The sequence below is a fragment of the Camponotus vicinus genome, unplaced genomic scaffold (assembly GCF_025532165.1).
Source record: "Camponotus vicinus isolate PSW18456_S1 unplaced genomic scaffold, iyCamVici1.0 SCAF_11, whole genome shotgun sequence".
NCBI classification, from domain to species: domain Eukaryota; kingdom Metazoa; phylum Arthropoda; class Insecta; order Hymenoptera; family Formicidae; genus Camponotus; species Camponotus vicinus.
Window position 1 is genome coordinate 17,016,230 of NW_028141947.1, and position 23,614 is coordinate 17,039,843.

The 23,614-nt window shown below is 34.8% G+C and overlaps 2 protein-coding genes across 5 annotated transcripts in view; one reads left to right on the plus strand and one right to left on the minus strand.

The window, feature by feature from the left end:
• The window catches only part of Ir25a (ionotropic receptor 25a), a 38,164-nt gene extending 24,713 nt beyond the window's left edge, over positions 1-13,451 (minus strand). The window contains exons 1-2 of one of the 3 annotated variants that reach the window (XM_083083388.1): positions 13,156-13,451; positions 3,565-3,725 (exon numbers count right to left, since the gene is read on the minus strand). Coding sequence is in view for 1 of the 3 variants with exons in the window: in XM_083083390.1 (XP_082939516.1) it covers positions 3,565-3,600 (36 nt within the window). In the remaining 2 variants the exon portion in view is untranslated. Of the gene's footprint in view, positions 1-3,564; positions 3,726-13,155 lie in introns of those variants that run through there. The other 2 variants (XM_083083390.1, XM_083083389.1) reach the window with 2 other exon arrangements.
• Positions 1-23,614, plus strand: part of P5cs (Delta[1]-pyrroline-5-carboxylate synthase) — a 52,634-nt gene that overhangs the window by 25,404 nt on the left and 3,616 nt on the right. The window contains exons 1-2 of one of the 2 annotated variants that reach the window (XM_083083392.1): positions 16,860-17,425; positions 21,271-21,619. In XM_083083392.1, the coding sequence (XP_082939518.1) occupies positions 17,327-17,425; positions 21,271-21,619 (448 nt within the window). In that variant the 5' untranslated portion in view covers positions 16,860-17,326. Of the gene's footprint in view, positions 1-16,859; positions 17,426-21,270; positions 21,620-23,614 lie in introns of those variants that run through there. The other variant, XM_083083393.1, reaches the window with a different exon arrangement.

The window sequence follows — 23,614 nt, forward strand, 5'->3', positions numbered from 1 at the left end:
TCACCGATAAAAAAATATAGAGTTTAATATGTATAGATTCTCGTGGGAAGAGAAATGATCAACGGGACGAACACCCCCGAGGCGGTAAAGTCAGGTTTCATGTGATTTTCCAATCTGTTGAAGATATTCCAGTCGAAAAACGGCGCCTCGCAAATCTTTATGATCAAATTTTTGTTCCTTTTCTTTCTCGAAGAGAAATTACGAAGATCACATGAAGCGAATCGCGTGGAATATATTTTTTGCGCGTCCTCTTTCATTTCCGCGCAATTACCACTTGAAGATTCGGGAAAACATCGCACCCACGCTCTGTTTTGTTTGCCACACGTCGTGTCAAAACCGTACTTTGGGTACTTCATCATCCTCGTGCTCGGCAGTTTTGTCTCTTTTTCTCCCTCTCTGCTTGTTCCTTTTTCTCTCTCTCCCGGCTTTTCCGACTAATTTAAAGCATGAAAGAATCGTCGAACTTCAAATTATTACACATGTTCGCCTACAAGGCAAATATTGATTTACTTAATGCCGAAGGGGGCTAAAAGCACCGCCAAGTACCGGAAAGTACTCTTCAAAAAGGCGTGCAAGTAGCTAGCTCGAATCAGTGAACCGCAAAATGAAAAAAAGATACGAGATGTTAATCGCTGGAAAAATCACGCTAAAAAGCCAAATTACCGCTCAAATCCCTTTTCAGGGATCGGCTGATGAAATATCCCGGTCTAAAGCTGCCGTATCGAGCCGCGGGTATTTGATTAAAGCAATCACGGAACTTCCATAATACGTAATATCGTTTGAGATCGACTTTGTTAAGCTTATTCGACTCGACTGCGCTGAATTCGCCGTGTCTCGAATTACTTAAGGAGGATCATCCATAGGTAGCGACCGTAGAAACGTTCTCCATTCCAGAACGGAAGGTTGGCGTAAAGAAAAGGGATCGAGATTGATTCTAAAAATCGACGATATCGCGCCCCACTTACCCGCGAAGGTGCATACACGATTGATTAGTTAAATTCACAAGCGCGGAGGTTATTAATAACGTAGCGAATTGCGGTTAACACACATATAACGACGTGTACCGTTTGTATATCACGCGTTTCAGTCGTCTCGCACGCAAATCTTCATACATGAACACACACACATCCTCCTCGCATGCAACGCGTTTATAAGCTTTCAAAAAAATCACCGCGCGTGTAACATTGAAACTTTTCATAATAATTAATGCGCAAAAATCATTAATCACGCGACTAGGATGGGCGGAAAGTTGAAGAACAACACGTATAAATTACGTACTCTGTCGCGAATTTTGAGTTGCATAGTTGAACCACGATGACGAATTACAATTCCGCTCGTCCAATTCATCGAGGAATTTCGCTCGACTAGACACGTTAGAAGTTTCTGTTGAAAAAAAAGAAGAAGAGGAAGAAGAACGAAAGTAAAACTCGCACCTCATCACCGCAACATCGTCCACGAGTGAACACGCGGTCCTAAACAATTCGATTATAACTCTGTCGCCAACGGGTTTTACGTTCAACCGGATTACCCGAAGCCGAACAGGGTCGCCATTTAGAAAATTGCAGCAACCTCGAAATTTTGTCGAAAAACATTGTACGCGAATATGTTTCGTGAGAATTTCTAGGGTGTGTTTTAAACCCGAATTTATCCGTCGTCGTGTATCTATCCGCGCCGAGCATAAATTGCTGTCCTTAAAATTCCGTGAGGCGTGGATTATAAACGGGGTTGCGTACTTTTCGTCGGTATCACGTCATGTAAGATAAATTTCGCATAATCGATAAATTCTGTTTTACGTGCCGCAGCCTGGATACGATGTAGCGTTACGTGACGTTGGCGACTTTCTTGTGCGCTTTTGCACACAAATCAGGATTGGCTCGCGACAATCTCGCATTCTCAAGCGACACATTACACATTTGTATCGTGTTTTAAAATCAATTATGCGCACTGTTTCGTCGGAGTTGCATTTTCGCATGATGGAAAATTTTATCCAAGTAATTCTTTTAAATGCGCGATTTTTTTAAGTAGAACGTTCCAATTTCCTCGCAATATCTTCAGAATTTTCTCCATTTTTTCACACGTCAAATTATTTTACACATTTGTACTTTATAATATATATAATAATATTAATAATTATATAGAATAATATTAATAATACATTTCAAAAGAGGTATCTTGAGAAGAAAAAACATTTAATTTTAGAGAGATCCATCTAATTCGCTCATGTTATCTGGTGTAACTTCAATTCTGGTGTAGAATTTTAGTTTGCTTAAGCTTATAATTAGAATATCCTAATTAAATTACGTCAATTGCAGCGACTCGTAGTTGCTTTCGGGTTTTGATTAGAACTGAAAGTTCCGATGGATTTCAATTCTAAAGTCCGATTTAAATGCCGCTTTGCTTTTTGTTATATTACAGTATTATTCAATAGCTCGATCCCATTAAGTCTGCAAAATTGCACACCATAATAATTTATGAGGTTTAAACAATCTGTATCATTTTATTCTGAATATCTATATGATATATATAAGGTTTCGTTTCAAGAAATAGATGCATAATACGTGCATTTCGTTAAACATTAAACGCGAAACTCGCAGTTTCCTGCTCGTAATATTAACTTGAAGCAAACAAAATAATATTACTTGCATAAAACGGATTATTTCGAGCGAATAGTAATATCTTTTCACTGGGAAAGGCAATGATGTACATGTGATAATAAACATTAATTTCACGAGTATAAAGTGAGACACAATAACAAGAAGATAATACCATTAGAATTATACGCGTATTAGCATGTACCATTCACTTCATTAGTTGATCGAATTCTAACTCGTAATGTTTCGAGTGCAGAGCATTAACAGCGGAATTCCATGCCTCTGTCTCTCGATAGCAATCGATGAGGCAATTGGCATGAACGCGAAAGGGCACTTGTCGAATATTCGGAACCTATCCTGACATTAATCACGAATCGGGTCAACTGGCTTTTAAATCGCTTGCGTAATCATAAAATTATTTCATTCTCGATCAATATGCGTCTCGAGTTATAGGAACAATATCTAAAGAATATTAGGAATATTTGGCAAATTATGAAATAAGAAGCAAATTCATTTTCCGAATAATTAAAATATAACAATATAACATATATAACATAACAAATTATATATATATAACAAATTTTATATATATATCATATTTCAAGTATACGAATATCTGACGAATTCAAATAAAATAAAAAAGGCAAACGATTTTGAAATAATGAATAGAAGATTGGCCTAGTCGTTTTTAGTCATACGAGATCACGCTATGAGACGGTTAAACACGATACAACAAAATCACCTCCAATTGTATTCGTTGCAAATAAAATTAAGGCAATTGGCTTTGGAAGTAAGCCAGAAATCGGGGAAAAGTTCCGGCAAAGTGCTCTAAAATAATTGAATTTCTACAGCGAAGTCGCGGCCTTAATTTTTTGCCTACGAATTGTCTATCGTTGTTTTTTCGATCGAATGATTTTTCGATTGTTATGCAATCTGTTGTGCAACCTCTCCGCAACAATGGCAAGGCACTTACTATCGAGTTCAGCGCTATACGCGTCCGGTCGTTCATGCGAAACCGTCAGAGATACATCGGACGTCACATTTTGATCCCCTGCCTCGCTTACGACGATCGATCGGCTGATTTCAACAAGGATCGCAGGTCAAGTCGATCATCGGCTTCCACGATTACATCACCTGCAATGAAAAGCACACGAACCATTACACTGTGAAACTTAAAACTTGTCACGCGAGATACAAAATTATAATATAATTTAAAAACAATGATTCTCGATAGAGACGAAATCTTCTTCCTCCGATAATATTAGATAAATTAAATTTCCAATCAATTATAAACGTTAATCTTAATTTATGACATCTTCTCTGTACCATTGTGCCAAGCGTCACTGATTTTCACATTATCGCTAGTGTACCATATGTGCATGCAACAAATAGAGTTCGTAGTGTAATACTCGCATTGAGCGGACGCAATAAAATAGAACGCGTAAATACACGGCAAATGCACCGCATCGAAAAGTTTGCTTCCATCTTTTTTTCCTCCCCGAAGTGGGTTTTACCTCGGTGAGAGAAAATTTAATTCGAGAGTTAACCCAGTTTCAGAAGAATGTGCGCAAGAAGATCTGTCTGTATATACGTAGATTCGCATTTATAAAGATGAGAGATGCGTTACAAACTTATAACAACTACGAAAACAGGCACGACAAATAGTACAAACCGATCGCGTTCATGGGGGGTTGTTTTGCAAGGATGCCGTTTTGCGAATTTTACGGTAACACGAAATGATAAAAGTTTCGTACGAATCCCGCAAGTAATAAAACCGTCCACAACCTTGTATATGATCGCTGTTGTGGCGGTAAAAAGGAAGTTTTTCGGAAATTTGAGTGTCATAAATTAAACAGAAAAAATGATTTTAGAGAACAATGTATAAAAACGCTGTAAAAATATATTTTGAGTTCTTTCATTCCGAATCATAACACATTCATTGTATGCGTAATGTTCGCCAGCGTACTTTTTTTCTCAGTAAAATATCAAGTATTATTCATTTATTTATTCGTTTATTTAATTATTCATTTATTTAATCAGCATTTCTATATAATACGATATAAAAAAATAATAAGATTAATATTCAGATAATAAATAAGAGTTTTGTTTTCAGAAATAATAAGGAAGATTCATGTCACAATTTATTATCAGGGCAGCGTATCAAATGAGTCTTATTAATATTCATAGTATTATAATCATGAATAAAGTATAATGTAAAAAATGATAAATATAAACTTCGCGTAATATACATTTTTTATTTTTAATTAAAATAATAATATGAATGTAATTATTTCTCGCGATCCGGAAAGGAAAGTTATTGCGATTTGCAGAAAACATAAAGATATACCATCTTTGTATACAAGGAAGACTTTTCTACACGACAATAGGCGCCTTAAACAGTTAAGAAGTTAAATCAACGTTATGGCACGTTCTCTGTATTTCATCTACAGCAAACTTCCATTTTGGAAAATTTTCGATTTTCCGAAAAGAGGACAAACGTCTATGCGCATGAGAATCGAGAAAACAGAGATTTAAATCGACACGGGATGGCACTGTCACCAAGTTTCTGTTGCAAATGAAATTTTGATCTTAAGACTTGACAAAGTGGAGACGCACTTATAACAGATGTCGAATATTCTTGAGAAAAGTACGCAGTGACGTATAGCTGAGAGAGATGAAATATATCGCCTAAAAATATAAATAAATTCTAGAATACGCCTTGAGATTTAAATTTAATTCACACCTATTCTCCATAAAAATTACAAACTTTACTTTTTAAAAATAGCTTGACGCATAAAAAAAGAGAGGGATAGAAAAACTTATGGAAGAGAAACAAAAACGATGAAATAGAATATAAGAGAATCTTAATGAAGAAACATTAAACAAACATAAGAAAGAAAAATAAATAGCAAAAAAGAATATAATGTATTGCAAAAGTATACGAGGGCACGAAAGGTGTTTCTTGAAAAATATATATCTGCATTATTTTCGTCGTAAATTCGTTTTCTATTTATTATTCCGGCAGCTTCTCACATTCACTACTCACCGAATTGGCATATCGATTCCTACGGGATTCATTTCTCAGTCGAATTTGCTCGTAAATGTACACAAGAGATCGTAGACTAGCAATTGACCTAACCGAAATTTATGGTATCCGACAATAATCCTCTTGGATTATCCATGTAAAACGCGACGTCTATAACTTTACCGTTAAATGAAAAAAATAAGTGAATTGTGCCATAGAAAGCGTGCGTTTTAATACTAGTTAATCTTTGAAACAAACTAAGTACTTCTCTATCATCTCTAAATAGCCAATTCTTGGCTATTCCGGCTTTAACCCAGGTATTCTAATCGTTTCACTTCACGCAGCATGCTAGTTTCATAGAGTAGTTGTAATCTGATAACTGTTACGCTTTAATCACTTCATTATCTGACATGCACAACCTGCAATAGATAGCCTTAATTTTGAATAAAATCGACACCTTGTCATTTCTCATTATATAATCTTGCAATATTAATTATAGTATCTTTTAGAAATAATTTAATTTTACGACAATTTAAATCCGGTGATCTGAAAAATATTCGACTATATAAATGAAGGGTAATACATTCTTAGGAAATCCACCGTACAGCCATTGTATGCATACGTTTTCGGATGTATTTCACATTTCATGAAACGAGTTTTACGCAACAAGAAAAAGAATGGAACGGGATATTATCTCTCATGTCGCGTTCACATATAGCCGTGCTCTATCACATGTATTTTCCTTGCCGGATTTTACTGATGGATCCCTCTCGTAGGGAAATTGCTGTTCACTCTAAGAAAGCTTGTTCCGCCATCTTTTCGGTACAAAGATTGTAACGATATAAGAACGACTGCTTGAAAGCCTCGTAGTTTTCATAAATTTAAATTCCGAACGGATATATAAGCCAAATTAAGCGTCCACAAGAAATACAAAGATATGCTGTTTTTTATGTTATACACACACACACATACACACACACTCATACACTGTTTTTCAACTGAAATGCACCAGTAAAAATTTCATCTTGTTTAACTTTCCCAGTCAAACACTCGCACAATATTAAAACTGGGTTTTCAGTTAAGCACGATACTAATTTGCATATTTTTGTCGAATATTCTCCTTTAGTTACACCAAGTTTTACCACGAAATACATTCCTAGACAAATATCTATAAGTTACTTTTAATTCTTCTTTTATTAAAATCGCGAAAGCTTTATTTTAATAATTCGTCGATAAATTTTAACTTTTGTCGTATTTGAAATTATATCGATCTTCGAAATTTAATACGCTTCGATCTAAAAATAATCTAAAATTGTATACAAATATCTTGGCTGAATTAGGCCGTTTTCTCTTCCTCTCTTACTATATTTGAAATATAATCTTTAATACAATTGAATTTAGGGTGAAAAATATTATACACATAAAAAAGGAAAGAGCAGAACATAAAGTAAGTTAAATTTTCATATGGAAAAAGCAAAAAGAAAAAATTATAATACATCATACGAAACTTTTATAATATAACTCGAGTACTGTCTCTCTTTTTTATCACAATGTGCAATTTTTTTTATTGACTATGTTACTTTCAAATGTTTCAAGTGAACCGGATCTGTTTTTAAATTCTCCATCTTGAAAACTAGAGAAATATGTATCATAAAAAGTTAATGGTCTTATAAAATGAGAATAATCGGCAAAAAGAGCAAAAAAAATTCTCTTTTCGATATATCTCTTGGTTACAAAGTTCTCTCTCTCTCTCTCTCTCTCTCTCTCTCTCTCTCTTTCAATTTTATTATGCTTACAGCAATAAAAGATAAACCGCAAATGGACGCATTGCGTGAACTTCTTCTGCGTTTTTATCTTTATCTCTTCGTATCTACAACCGCTATCAACCCCCTTTAACATGCTAATGATACCTATAAAGATACAGTTGTTGCAAACACAGCGTTTAATGTTATCGCGAAAATTTATATAACGTATTATAAATGCCTTTCCGCATTTTGGGTTTGTATAACTTTCTGTTAATTGCGTGTTAACTTTGCCTATGCGGCTCAAGCTTTATAGATTTACTCTCTGGTCGTTTAATATGTTTTAATACCACAAGGGTGTGCGACAAACGGTCACTATTGTATACATTTGCAATATATATATGCAGTATTAATTACGAAAATGCAATAATTAATATGATCATTGGGATTATTCCTTCTAATTCCCATATATTAATTATATATATATATATATATATATATATATATATGTAGGTGTGTGTAAAATATGTATATATAAAATATATTTATATATATTATAATATTTTATTAATTAACATATATATTATTACTAAAATATATTATTAATTAAAATATAATATTTTATATATATATATATATATATATATATATATATTTATATATAAAATATATAAAAAATATATAAAATACATGTGTATATATAAATGATATTAATAAGACTATAAAGATTATAGAAAGATGTATTAATAAAATAATTGGAGATATTCTATCTTCAATTGTGTGCGTGTGTGTGTATGTGTACGCGTATAGTATGGCCATGACGGACTTTACTTACATTAATTAGATTGTGCACTAAAGCTGGGGTACCAATTTCAACAAAATTATGAAACAGTAAAGAGCTGCAACACCAGCCATCGAGAGCAATGTTTTCGCGAAAATACATGACAGTTGTTAGAACACAAACTAAATAGTTTCCATCGAGTTTATAAATTTTCCAGTAAATCACGTACAACTTCCTCTGATATACATTTATAAATGTTATTTGGCGAAAACTTCTATATTACCTCTTTCTCCTCTTTCTTTTCTTTCTTTCTTTTTCTTATTGATCTATATATTTTCTTCCTTCATCTTTTTCTGTATCATTAATTACGCTCGAGAACGAAACGTGAGCTGTATTTTTTCGAAGAAATATTTTTCCATTAATATTACTGAAAGACAAAGATGGGACGGAAATACGTGGACAAATTAAGCGAACAATTAGGATCTCTCACCAATCGCTGATATTAAGGCAGAGACATCGCAAAGTGTCCTGTCAAAGACCAATTCGAGGTCCATTATCACAATGGACAGGGTAAAAGTTCGATTGACATGTAGCCTATATAAAGAATCAGGTGACGGATATTCGATATGATGAAAGTTTTTATTTCAAAGGACTGTCGTTATATTAAGTGTCTTTGAATGTCTTTTACCGATAAATGATGGCGATATATATTTATGTTACTATGTTTCTACGTTGAAAATTGAATATTACGCAAACTTCAATATTTATCGAAAATTTAAATCTTGACTATTAAGAATGAACCGTAATGTTTGTATGCGTAAGTTTAAGTTTGTTATTTGATATAGAACGATGATTGAAAATGTAGTCGATCGAGTAAACCTATACCTGGTTAAAATTTCTAGCTATGCGCTTTATCCAAATCCAAATTTCCAATATCTCTGATTCGTTTTAGTTCAAGAATTTATGCTTCAACGATGATTTCTCGATAAAAGTATCGACACGAAAAATTTATTTTCTTCTCCGTGTCAGAATTTATTTAACGAAAGTTATTACGAATTTATTCTTTAAAGTCAAAGGAAGAAAAGTTGGACTGTGCAATTGATTTTATAATTATTCGATTTTATAACTTTTCATAAATTGATTGAGCTACATTCCAATTTCTTTACAACTGACATGTTTCAATCAAATATTATTATAATGCTTCTTCATTAATATCGTAGAATTGAAAAAAAATGATATGCTGACATTTATCGAGTGATTGTATTTACAACGAAAATATGTAATGTCATTTCGAGAACGCGAAATGGAATACATGAGACGTCTCAATTTAAAATGATATAATTCTATTCGATATTCTATATATTTTTAATATAATGATATTTAAATTAAGCTCATTCTACATTTTAATATATATAAATCTGGATATAAAGAAAGAAATCACAAGTTTTTCTTTTATTGTACTCAGCTCTTGACATTTTTATATTACGATGGACAATAAAAGTGTAAACGATGCGAATACAATTTAAAGTTGCCAAAGAGTTATATAAGATTTTAGAATTTATTATATTTTTATTTTTTCCACCAAGTCACGTACTTGAATATTGCTGCACGTTTATTTATCTTCTTCGTGCATTGTGCGTGAATTTTATCTCTTACATATGAGTTTTCTAAACTCTTGAATAAAGTATCGATCGATATTAATGAGAATAACAAAATTTATTGATACTGCTAGCAATAACAGGAGAATGTAGCATAAAGTAGATAAAGCTTTTAACATCGAGAGAAAGAAAATCATGCATTAGTAGTTCATCCATCATCGCATTACATACGGTAATTTTCATTTATCAACGGCACTGACCGGTACATGTACTAGAGGATTATTCCGTACAGAAGAGATACTGTGCTGTGACTATACGATGGATGGACAACTTGCTTCCGGTCAATCTATTATATACACTGCTGTCCTATATATTGCGCATCGGTACTCTCAGTAATTTGAAAAAACATCCTTTAATCGATCGCGATATTCAAGCTTCTCACAAGCATAGATACCGAAAAAAAAATCAAAAAAATTGCTCGCAAAAACTTCTTTAAAAAACCAGTATTTATTCATTTTATTTAGATAAGAAAAGTGTAATCTTATGATTCTTTAATGCTTTCTTTCTGTAACTTTTCTTCTACGGAAGTATTAAATTCCTTTTCTGACACGCGAATTAACGAATAAATGGAGAATTTAATAAACTTTTGTGAAATACAATTTTGCCGGATAAAAAAATGACGAACATTCAGATTAAATTATGCAGTTATTTGTTAATAAAGCTTTCGACAAAAAATCTGATATTTTAGCCAAAATTTTCCATCGCGTACCGAGGGCACCAGGTTATTTATAGCCGATGGGTATACAGATATTTCAAATGCAATTCTTGATTATTTTTTTTATATTTGATTATAGATTATAGATAAACAGAAACAAAGTATCCTCGCAACCCGATTTATCTACTTCGAGCGGGATTTGCAGAGATCTGTTTTCCGTTGATAAGACTTGTCAGTAATTTTTTTTTTGGAAGAGATCGGTCTCGGAGAAATATCAAAGAACATGACCGAGATCCCTCGTAATCGCGATGCAATCATTGACGCGATACTCGGATCGAAAACGATTCCGATATCGGAGCGATTTTAAAGAACGACTCGCCAAGCGATATTTACGCGTCTCCGACGGGTGCTCCTACACGATCAGTTATTTATAAAGCCATTCACGATAATCAATAACCTATGCCTCTTTCCTGTGCGGCGAAAATTCACTGACGTGCCAGCGTACGTCGAGCATCTCCGTCGCCATGGAGCGCGCTCCGTCATTGTAATGGACCTAAAAACCGCTGCAATTGAATTACACCATATAGGCCCGGATATCTTGATTGCGCGTCAACAAATTCTATACGAGAGATATTTAATTGAACACACGCGCGTGCGGGTTCGCGTGTACACATGTATACCACCTCCGCAGGTATTTGTAAACAATCGTAAATAACGTTGCTTGCGCTGAGAAAAAATAGCATAGTTTATGGCAAAAAGAATGCAAACGAAGTAGAGAAAATTTCCCATGATAAGCAAGATGAAGGAAGGATTGTTCTCGCAAACAAATGCAACGAAGTCGTAACTAATTTAAAGTCCGAATTGTCTTTCGTAGTTAGCTGTTGTAATCAATAATTTGGAAGGAAAATATGAATCGTGCATACGAAGTATTACTATATAGATACGATATTAACATAAATATGGGTATTACAAATAAAGTAAACGCGGAAAAATGTCAGAAGTTAAATCCTGCAAATTCGTTACCCTGTTATATTATAAATATAAATACACTATAAATTTCCCACATATATTTGAAATATTTTCTGATATTTAAATTGAAATTTTTTTTTGAAATTCAAAATGTTTTTCAATTATTATCCGCTTATGGGATTAAAATATGTGACATTTAAACGATAACGTATAACAACAAGAAAAAAGTTATTATATAAGTGTCTAAATGTTAAAGAGAAAGTCTACTTTTACAAAATATATTCAAAATAATATGAATAAATTAACATCTAATTATCCTTATTAACGCCTATGAATAAATTAACACCAGCGTTATCCAAAAAAAAAGTATAATTGTGCATTTATTTCGCGCTTTCGCAAGAAATAAATTCACAATTTCTTGCTTCTTTGCGATAAATAAGGTGCCATTTTTTGTGTCAAAGCTACTTGTGATTCGATATAGCACATTTCGTCTGCCTCATGAAAACATTAACAAATATTTAAGCGGTACCGTGCAACTGATAAAAGATATTAGGGACCAGTGCCTGGCCAAAGATACGCTTTAACCACTTTCCTACCGACGAACATCTTAGCGCGATAACCGTCGCGTAAAAGCTCTCGCGAGACGCGTAATTTTCGCATCCCCCGAGCATATACTTGAAACACGCGCACTCCCCTTACATTTGCCAAAATCATACAGCCGTTTCGACAATCGCGATGGGAACGGATTCGCAATTTTGTTCATTCGTGGATCCGAGAAGGATTCAGAAGTCTTCCGCCGGCAAACAGCCATCATATATTCGATTGTGCCAAGGAAAAGATGACTATAAGAAATCTAAAAGGAATACTTTCTCGAGTACTTATCGAATTGCGAATCAAGATCAGTGCAAATTTTATGATTCCATTATTACGAGGATATTAAAGAAAATTGAACTCGATGTAGCAGTTCAATGTGACCAATATGAATTCTTGATCATGTTTTCTAGAGAGCAATGTCAAGCGATCAAATCTCTTTCTCTCTTTCTCTCTCGAGCGAAGTAGATATATTAATTTATAAAGTCGCGGATGTGGATCGACGACGGGATCGCAGCATCCCCCGGGGAAATAATGGGGAAAATTACGAAGGAACGAGGACCCATTTTCCCTCATTACCTACCCCGGAGAGCTTTTCGTGCTACGAGCTCTCTAAGAGATCGCGGGCGGAAGTTGGCGGCGGAACTCGCGGGAATACGCGTCTGGGAAATGCGATACGCGTTCTATTTCGCGACGCAAACAGTTCGTCGATCGATGACGAAGAATATCGGAGATCCCGGCAAGAATTCCGCCGAGGGACAGTATCCGCGTGAGACACCCCGAAACTTTCGCAGAGCGCGCATCATGGAAGAAGATGCTCGCGTTGCTCTCGTTTATTACGATCACCGTGCGCGATTCTCTCTTCGCGACGACGACGCGACCAAGTTGATGCGACCGAGGAGGACCGAGGGCCTTCTCGGGAGAATCGAGCGCAAACTCTCGCTTCGCGTATATCCTCGCCGAAGATACATACAACATACAATGCACCCCCGATGCAATTACGTCCCGATACCGCGCGCGAGATTCCCACGCTCGTGTTCTCTCCCCGCGAGGGCGAATCGCCGCGAGAACCCGCGGCTTCTTCCTCGGAGGCTGACGCCTCCGCTCGCTCAGGAAAGATAATTTTCTTTCTCTCTCGCGTACCTGAGATCGGTCGATCGGTGGCGCAGGGCGCGGCGGCATGATCCCGTCGCAGCGCGGCGCCGTTCGACGAGCACTGAGCAGCTATTCTGCGCCAACCCGGTTGCGTCGACGTCGAAAAGAGACGCGCGTTCTCTATCTCTATCTTTCTCTCTCTCTCTCTCGCTCTCTGCCTCTCCGCCACCCTCTTGTCACCCGCGCCCGTCGCCGCGCGGCGTCGCGCCTTCTTTCTCTCGTCCGCTGTCCGCAGCCTCCCTTGGTCCTGCTCCCTTCCGCCGATGCTCTCCCACGCTTTCCCGCGACAACGACGACTGACGACGCCGCCACCCGCCGCCCGATGCCTGCTCCTCGTTTGAGTGCTTCGCCGCTCTGCGCAAGCCTCCTCGTCGAAGGCTTCGAGAAGCTCTCTCTTGCTCTACGGGGGCGAGAGGGAGGGAGATCCGGCGGAAAGGGTAAAAACGAGATAGATAAAGAGACCAGCACACGTCGAAGAGGATGCTGCGCTCGCGTAAGGGTGGGATGAAAGAAAGGGGTGGCGTTTTGTAAAATACCTCACGCGCTCCCGTTGCTTGACACCTGTCTCTTTCTCTCTCTGTCGATTCTCTCCCCCGCTCTCCTTCTCTCTCTTCCACCCCGCGCGATATCATTCCGCTGGTGCAGAAACTTCTTGTCGGATGTCGTTAACCTCACGCCTGGTCGTCCGATCGCTTTTTCTCTCCTCGGCGCCTCGCTTTTTGTTCGTCGATGTGTTGCGCCGCGGTTTAAACGGCGGTCGCGAGACGTCGATACCATTCGGTAACGTTATTCGAAAACACGACGCCGTTCTTCATGTTGAAACCGCTCGCCGAGCTTTCTTATCTGGGCTTTAATTACTCGGCGGCAGACGCAGCGGGAACTTAAATAAAGATGCATTATCTTTATTGCGGAATATGTAAATGATGCATAGGTCGTACTAGAATTAAAATTAATTTATACGAAGCTTCTGGCCACTTTCAAGTAGATTTATCATAAATGAAAGTTTAATTAGACGTTCTTCTCTCTCTCTTTCGCGAGGGAGTTTTTAATAGTCAACATTGAGATTAAATATTCCTGCGCAGCTAATATTTAAATTACACCGCGTTCGAGTAAAACCTGCTTCAAATTAGTCTATATTGTAATATCAGTATCATTTGCCCTACGGTAATATTTTTAATTGCGCTATAATAAAGATTATTTGCGCCGTCGAGAACTTTCTGATTACTGCATTTCTACTTAAGAACGATTCATATCGCTACATCAAATGAAAATACAGACTATTTATCTCAGCAAATTTGTATCTTCATAAAGAATTTTTCTCAATACAGAGAGAAGCATTTATAGAAGTAAACATTATTTTTTGATACACTATCGCAAAATCGTACAAGATTCATATTTCAAGTCCAATATGAAATTATCTTATGTTTTCATACCCTTGTACCCCCTGTATGTCTTTGACCAATGTATATGGCACGTGTGAGGCTGACAATCTTCATTATCCAACGTCGTGTAATATAGACAAATCGATACGGACCAAGTAAACTATCGAAGCATTCAAATGCTGCAATATCAAATGAGACAGATCGCCGACAATAACGAATAGATAGTTCCGCGCGTACAATACATTTGATATGTAATGAAAAGGATGCTTTATACACAACCGCATATTAGCATGCGAAATATATTATCATGTCGTGTGATTTATAATCTAGCGTAAATTTGTTGAGAACCATGATACATACGTACATAATGCGCAACTTGCATTACATACACGTAGCATGCTTCTTCTTTGAATAAGAAACATGTGCATGCATATTTTTATATTATACCGGAGATTTTCCCTCTTGTGTGGCCGACAAAAACGCGGCTCTTTAACTTAAAATCATCCTTTTCGATGGATGGAGATTAAATCTGATTAAGAGCATCTCTTTGATATTTTTTGAGACGACAATGTATTAGCAAGATGAAAGTTGTTAGGTCAAACAGTATACTACCTTATAAAATGCAGGTTTGTTCATTGGCCATTAGCACGGGTTTGTTAATAAATAAGTATGAGCTAACGGAGATTTGCGTGGAAATTTATTCGAGAATTATATTATGTTTACAGAAGAACATGGTTGAAGGGATTTTATCGGGCTCGGCCAGTGTTGTTGAAGTATTCCTATTGTATATTTTATCTATGAGCTTTCATTCAGCGTATGTAAGCCGCTTGCGACAAAGGGGATCCTAAAGCGGATTATTTATAAATTAAGCGTAGAAACATAAAAAGGGAACAGCTTTCTCTTGATTATTTGCTTGTCAGCCAGTTTTCTGACAGATCTTTTCAGATTCGTTTCTTTGATAAAGCATTTTTCCCGTCTACAAAGCGATTTCGCGCTCCTCTGTTTGTTTTATAAACACTGATTCTCTAATTAAATGATGCCTTGTTAGATAATATCGAAACACTTTATAAGATTATTGTAATGTTATCAACATCTTGAACAATCAAGATTAAAAGAAAAAATATGTATGAAAGATTATTATCCAAAAAATATATATAAATTAATTAATATATATAAATTTTTGTTTTCATTTGATAATTTTGTGTTATTATTTTTTATACACTATATAAAAATTTATTAAATTTTGTATCTACATCTATTAAATCTTATAAATTATAAAAATCTATAATTTTTAATTAAATTATTAAAATTTAAATTTTACTATGGTTTGCACGTACAATTTATACGATATTACTTGCGTTTATTATAGATTTCACCGCGTTATTGGTTTACATGCCAAAGATAAGCTTTAAACGTATCGAAGGGAGAATGTATTCTTATCTACATAAGTTTTTCATCTTCTATTTTTTACTGCTGCCTAATGATTTTCCCAAGAGGAAAATCCTTTTCCCATATAATGTTTTACGAGGATCATAAATGAACGGAAATTGTTTGCACATAGTACCGTCAAAGTAATCATTTTATGAGAAGCGTAAGTTTCACCTGAGTTTCATCGATCTCGAGAGTATGAAAAGTAAACGAGCTTTGAATAAATTATCGCAAATATTGTACTGATATACACAAATATATGCACAAGTAGTATACAAGTAATATATATATTTATATATATATATATATATATATTTTATCGCGTTATGCATGATGTAATAACACGCGGTTGTTTACGAATCCTGATAAGAGTGTTGAAAAAGACGATGGAAGAGCGAACTGGTCTTATGATATATGTATTTCAAGTGCGATAAATTTTCCTCAATATAAATCGCTTGGGATTCCTGTGATGATTAGGAATACTCCATTAATTGACGTCATTTAATACTTCACATAAAATATATAGCATATTTTGATTGTACACTACACATATGTAAATATCGCCTTGTCGTGCTACGATTGATCGGATACAAATCGACTTGTTTACGTCACGATGTAACGTCAAGAAAGAATGGATTTGTTATCAACTGTGTTGTTTGTTCGATTTGCAATTTTTGAAGTCAAAGTTCGTCAAAGTATCAAACTGCATGACTCGAAATTTTCGTGCGTATAAACTTGCGCGAACTTTGCCTTGAAGATCGCAACCGGGAAATGTCTGGAATATGATAGAGCATGAGATCGGACGTACGTGTGACGTCACTTGACTGCGTCAAGTCTTGATCTCGACAGAAGAGATTCCTCCCTCTAGTCTTCTCCGGCTTGCTCCGTTTCATCACTCCGTTTACTCGTCGGAGTCTCTAATCTACCCACGATAACGATGTCTTCCGAAGTGATTTTACGTTGAAAACAGCAGTAGTGTGTCATTGACCATCGCTACGGCCGCTCTGTCTCATTGTCAGTGACAAAGTACAAGATCAATTTCGCCCACATCTCTCCCGTCTCGTGATTTATTTCTTTTTCGGCCTCTTTCTATTTCGGCTCAACCAGAAGAATCAATTCAATCACACTACTCGACGTTGCGATCAACATTTTCCTCCCGATTGAAGGTGACCTATAAGTATTTCTCCCCGTGTGTGATCCGTTAATAACCGACGTCTTTTGAAATAATCGAGAATTGCAAAAAGTATTCGATGAGCATCAAGCAAATGTGATATTGGATAGCAAGCGACGAGGATCTTCCGGCAGACGACCGATTAATCGTGTTCCTTGTAGAAGATAGAGACCGTACCATGTATTCGATCCTGCTATTAGCGAGATCCGCCCGACACGGGCATTTACCACGGAGATTGTCTTCATCATTCGCGAGACTGCATTTACCGCAGCTAACAGTACGTAGAGAGTATCATATGTGTGACTCTGTATTGTCATGCTTATTTGTCGAAAGATACATTCGAGATAACATTGTAGGAAAATACGCGATCGGTCGTCAATCCAGGAAATTGTGAAATTGTGAAACGTCATGTTATAATATACAGGATGTCAGAGTAATTTATTCCCAAAAAAAGCTCTTGCAGCTTACCTCGAGAGCTTTTCAAAACACTATAATAAAATATTTTTTCGTCGAGTACTTTTCGAGTTATAAGGCTTGAAATAATTTCTTAATTTTTACATAAGCCATAAAATATCTAGTAAAATATTCATTTTTCGATTATCTTATCTTAATACTTTTATGTACAAAATAATGAGAGGAATCAATTGGTGTAAAGAAAACACATAATTGTTTCGAAGAAAAAATATGTAATTTGCAATTAATGAAAAAATACTTTATTATAATGTTTTGAAAAGCTCTCGAGGTAAGCTACAAGAGCTTTTTTTGGGAAGAGATTGCCCTGACACCCTGTATATGAAGACATTAGTTGATAAATTTCTTTGCAGACTGATTATTAAAATTTGTCGATTATCCGTCATTTTTGCGAATCGATAAAGTATATGACATAATTTCGAGATAACGTTAAGAAGAATATAACGAATAATTGACGCGTAATTCGATTGCTATTAACCCCTTCACTGTCAAGCGAAAAGAAACTTTCCGTGCCAAAAGTGTGTTGAAGAAAAAAGTTTTTAAAATTGCATGAATACGTCAACATCAATATTATTGAGGTCGCCGAATCCGAATCTGAAGCCAGAATTACAAAATTTAAAATAGTGAATCCAATATGGCGGATCAAAATTCAAAATAATTTTGAATTTCAATAAAAATGTGTATCATTTTTGGGGTTGCAAAATCCAAACCTAATATCAGATTTTCCAAATTGAAAATGGCAAATCCAATATGGCGGACCAGAGTTCGAACAAATAGTTAACATACATAAAGGTTGTATATTTCTCTCTTCAATTATTTTTAAATCCCGCTCTCTGCTGAACCCAGAGTCACGAATCGAGGACGTAGCGGTTATTGACTCCGTTTCTTTATTTATTTTATTTCTTGAAAACTGGTATACGTTTCCACTTCTGTGCAAACAGCTTGATTTGATAATTCGTGACTCTAGATTCAGCAGATAGCGGGATTTATAAGTAATTGAAGAAAAAAGTGTACATCTTTTATGTATGGCAACTATTTGTTCTGGTCCGCCATATTAAATTTGCAATTTTTAATTTGGAAAATCTGATATTAGATTCGAATTCGGCGACCCCAAAAACGATAAGAAACCCATTTTTATTCAAACCCAAAATTATTTTGAATTTTGATCCGCCATTTTGAAGTTCGAAATTCTGATTTCAGATTCGAATTCAGCGACTTCAGAAACCTTAAAATACTCAAGGACAACCAAATCGTAATAATAATAACATGTTTTTTCCAAGATGCCCCTATAGAGGTCATGAAGCAAAAGTGGCACGAATTTTTTTGGCCCCTACAGGGGTCACTGACAGTGAAGGGGTTAACGATACAAATATCAGACAATTATCTGTTGACGAAATTTTGCGGTATCTAATAGTTCGCGCATCTGCTATCGGCAAATGCATATATAAAGCTCCAAGCTTCCTCGAAAGATAAATGATTCATAGAATGTATGTATGATTTATGTACAAATTATTTATAAAAAATACATCGTACCTACAGATATCATATGCAAGTATATCCGAGGCCGCTGATAATGCAACATGCGATATATCGTGGCGATAACTATAAGAATTGAGTAACTAAATATTGATATACAGTTATCGAAATTATTCAAATTGTAGATGATATGTACAAAATATACATATTATCAGAGAAAAATTACGATTGAATGTAAAAGATAGAAGAATGTAGGCAAAGAAAGAAGGAAATAAAAATTTGTTTGATAAAATATGTTTGTTGAAAGTATTCATTAGTCGTATCACATCCCGATCATAATTAGTTTATAACACATAATAATAATGTTTCATGCAAAACTGAATACGAGATATTGATTACAAAAAATTTCTTTGTTTAGAAAAGATCTAAATAATTTGTTGAAAATCGACAATAATAATAATAACGAATTAGAGGCATAATATTTCTTTTTTCGGCTAAAAATATAATAAGATTTTATAATTAAAATGATCAAATTGATTTGATAATTATCATCTTTATTATTAAAAAAATTTACTCATATTTAATTATTGCCTGGCTTAATAATTACATGCGTAATATTATCTCCCTCGACTTATTATGGACATTATGGCAATTCTTTGTTTATGGTTGTTATGATAAAAATATTTTTCTAGCCGTAGTGTGATACGATTATGAAACTGTGTGAAAACTTCTGTAAAAGTTTGTTTGTGCGCTCGCCAATTTCCGTAAATGGAATTGCGTATCGGCAAATGCACACGTGGAAAATTGCACTCTTTCGAGCTCTGTACAAGCGGGAACTGACAAATAGAACACATAAAAAGAGAACACATTTCCTTCTCTCTTTCTCGGTGCAAAGATAAGAGGGTTATGATATGATTTACAACGCGCAATCAGTAATCGCGCAACGGGGAACATCTTTGCTAAACGATTGCGAAAATCGAAGCTTGTGTCGCGAGTAATCCGAAATTGTATCTGTTGCGAGAGATGACGTTCTGTCTGAACGTGAAAAATACACGAGCGATCTCGGATATCATCTTCCTCTTATCCACATATACTTATCAAGTTATTTCGTGTTATCAATTATAAAATAAATGATATGGACGGCGATGTAAACAGATCATAATCGATAGATATAACTGATACGAAAATTATCATTCGCATATATAAATTTTTTAAAATGGCTTATTAATATAAAATTATTATATATTTTTTGTTGCACAATCAATATAAGAGAGATATATATATACGAACAAATATTTATCGGTATATCTTAATTAAAACCTACTTTGAAAGCTTTTCGATGATATCCAATAAATCTATCAAATATATCATCTATTTCTTATAGAGACACAACTTTCCGATAAACTTCAACATCCAATTACTCTCTTCTTGAATTAATTAATTTATGTTCATAATATTGTAAAGGGTATAGATAAAGTGTCCAATTTATTTAGCGTAAAATTTATTTTACATTGTGTATATTGCATCTCTATTGCATCTTTATTCGAAACAGACGATGAATTCGTAACATCGTCAAGTACAAAGATAAGACACGACGATAATTTTACGCTTAAATAGCAGTTATAGAGAAAATAAAATACTACGTCATTTATCTATGTTAACATAAAACTGTTGGAGAAGAAAGATCGGTTAGTTCACAAAGAAACAATACAATAGTTTTAAACATTCTCTTGCGGGGCGACTTAGAATTTTCTCTGTTAAAAATTTTTATATATGTATATATAAAAAAAATATATATTAAAATAAATACAATCCACCCTTCTATAAATATGAGAGAGATCAGACAGTTTCGCCTCCCTCCTTCTTGCTCCAACAGATATTAAATTCTACTGGCGTCTCCCTACACCGTTATAACTTCATAACTTCTTGCAAAGATTCAGAAACTCTGCTTCAGTATTGCCAGACCCTTTGCTGCATGAATATTAAATGATAACATAATACGTTCATTTAATAAATATTTGTCGGATATATTTTAATATACCAGATTTGCTGTGAAATGTGAGAGATAATTCGTTCAAAGCTTCGCTTTATTCTCTTGCAGCCATTTTCCTCATTTTTTTGCGATTTTACTTCTGTAACTATTTTACTTGTCTAACTTGTAAACAACTTTTCAAGATTGCTAAAGGCGCATCGCAAAGGTACGCGCGAAGAGAGCTGCAAACTTCGGAGAGGCCACGCAGACAACAGACTTTTTCGGAGCGCACTGAATTACAATATGCCCGTCGATTGGTCATCAAACTCGGCAGCGCTGTTATAACGAGGGAGGACGAACAAGGTCTGGCTCTCGGACGTCTCGCATCTATCGTGGAGCAGGTAGCCGAGTGTCAGATTGATGGACGTGAATGTATCATGGTGACCAGCGGTGCGGTTGCCTTTGGCAAACAAAAGCTTACCCAGGAGCTTTTAATGTCTATGTCAATGAGAGAGACCCTGAGTCCTACGGATCACACACGGGAACACGCAGGTACTATATCTTCTCTGTTTCTCTCACTCTCGAGATTTTGTTTACATTCATCCATATCTTTATCCCTCGCCCGTGGAAATTGATAAGATATAACTGATAAGATATAATTGCATATAAACATATTAATAAATATATATATATATATATATATATATATATATATATATGTGTGTACATATATGTGTGTATGTAATAATTATATAATAATTATATGAATTATATATATACAGTTCTTTCTTTTTAATTTTTTTCTAATTTTAAATAGTCTAATAATATATTATTAGTTACATTAATATATTTTTATTAATATAAAATATATTTTTTATAATAAGAACAATAATTATGTGAAAGATTCTTTGTATATCTTGCGTGGATAAGATTGGCTCGACACATTAATTTCTCTTTTGTCTTCTTCTCAATTTCATCGACAGTTTGATATGATTCTGAATCATAATCGTATGAGAACGCAATCTATCTAGACTCTAGACGCTACAGTTTCCCGCGCTCAAAGGCTATATTGATCACAAGTCCCTAAATTCAACTTGACCTATTTCGTAAGTAATGAACCCTCCTTAGCTGCTTTACTCTTCCTGCAAGATACGTCAGTATTGAGCGGGATAATTGGCGCTGTATATTCTTACGCCAATTTGACTCTTCTTATCTGTTTATATCAAACTATATCAAGAATGCAACGTGTACAGACGTACGCTTTAATTAGTATCTTCATTTGCGAATGGAAACTAAGAGAACTTTACATGTAAATACGAGTGCAGTTGAACCACGATTAACATAATTGAAAATTGAAGCCGGAATATGATAATCTTGTAGCGAACTGTAATTTGCGTTAATCCTCTTTGAGAGATTTCCGGTCGAATAACAGTTCTGAACTGCATTCTCATAATTCTAATTAAGATCGCACACATGCTGCACGCGGATCATGTATAAAGAAATTATGCGCCGTGAATTTTTAAAATACAGTAATTATCGATGTAATTTTCGCTGTAGCTTTAAAACGATAATATAAAGTATAAAAAGTATATAATTTTAACTACATATTACTATCAGCTCGTTTGAAGCGATCATTTTTTATGTTTTATGACATGTAATGCTGTTACTTTAGAAATAACTTTCTCGAAGAACATTAATGTGATGATCGTAATATACATAATAAAAGATTATTTGATATCACGTGCACGTGATGCATTAACTTTAATGCTTGCCTGCTAGCATTGAAAATGATTTTTATTTATTTACAGGGACAAGAAATATTAATTTAAAAGAGAGGGAATAAAAGACGTAATAAAATGTTGTTATAAACAAAAAGAATGCTGTACAAAGAATAAATTATTTGTGTGTTGAAAAGAATATTTTTTCTTTCTCATGACAATATTTAATATAAATCGACTTTGTGGAGACAACAATTTTCTCAGCTTCAACGCAATTTTCTCTTTACATGATGCGATTAAAATTCTTTTATTGGTACTATAATCATTGCTATTCCCTACAAATTATTTGTTAATTTAATCAGTATTAATACTTTCACGGAAAAAAATAACAAATCATTATTAGACTATACATTTTAATATTCATTCAATTATTAAAGGATTAATTATAATTATTAAAGGAAAATAGCACATATGTGTGAAACATATGTAGTCTTAAGTGCAAGTAAAAAGCATCATCAATAATGTCAAACACATGGTAGACACATTCTTTTTTTTATAAGTAAACAAGAGTGTTGATCCTAGAATACAATCGTTCGTAAATTTTTAACTCTGTAAAAGTACCCAAGCGGAAAGTGTCAATGTTCCGATAGTAGTCGACAATGTTCGGTCTGTCTATATGGGTTGAACCAACAACTATCCGGCGACGAATTCCTGCGGGATCCTATTTGTCCGAGAAATTATGTCGAGTATAGATCTTTCGATCAATGCGCGCGTCAGCAAACAATTCTCTCCAATCTACCTTATTCAATTATCTGCCGTTTGCTAGTCT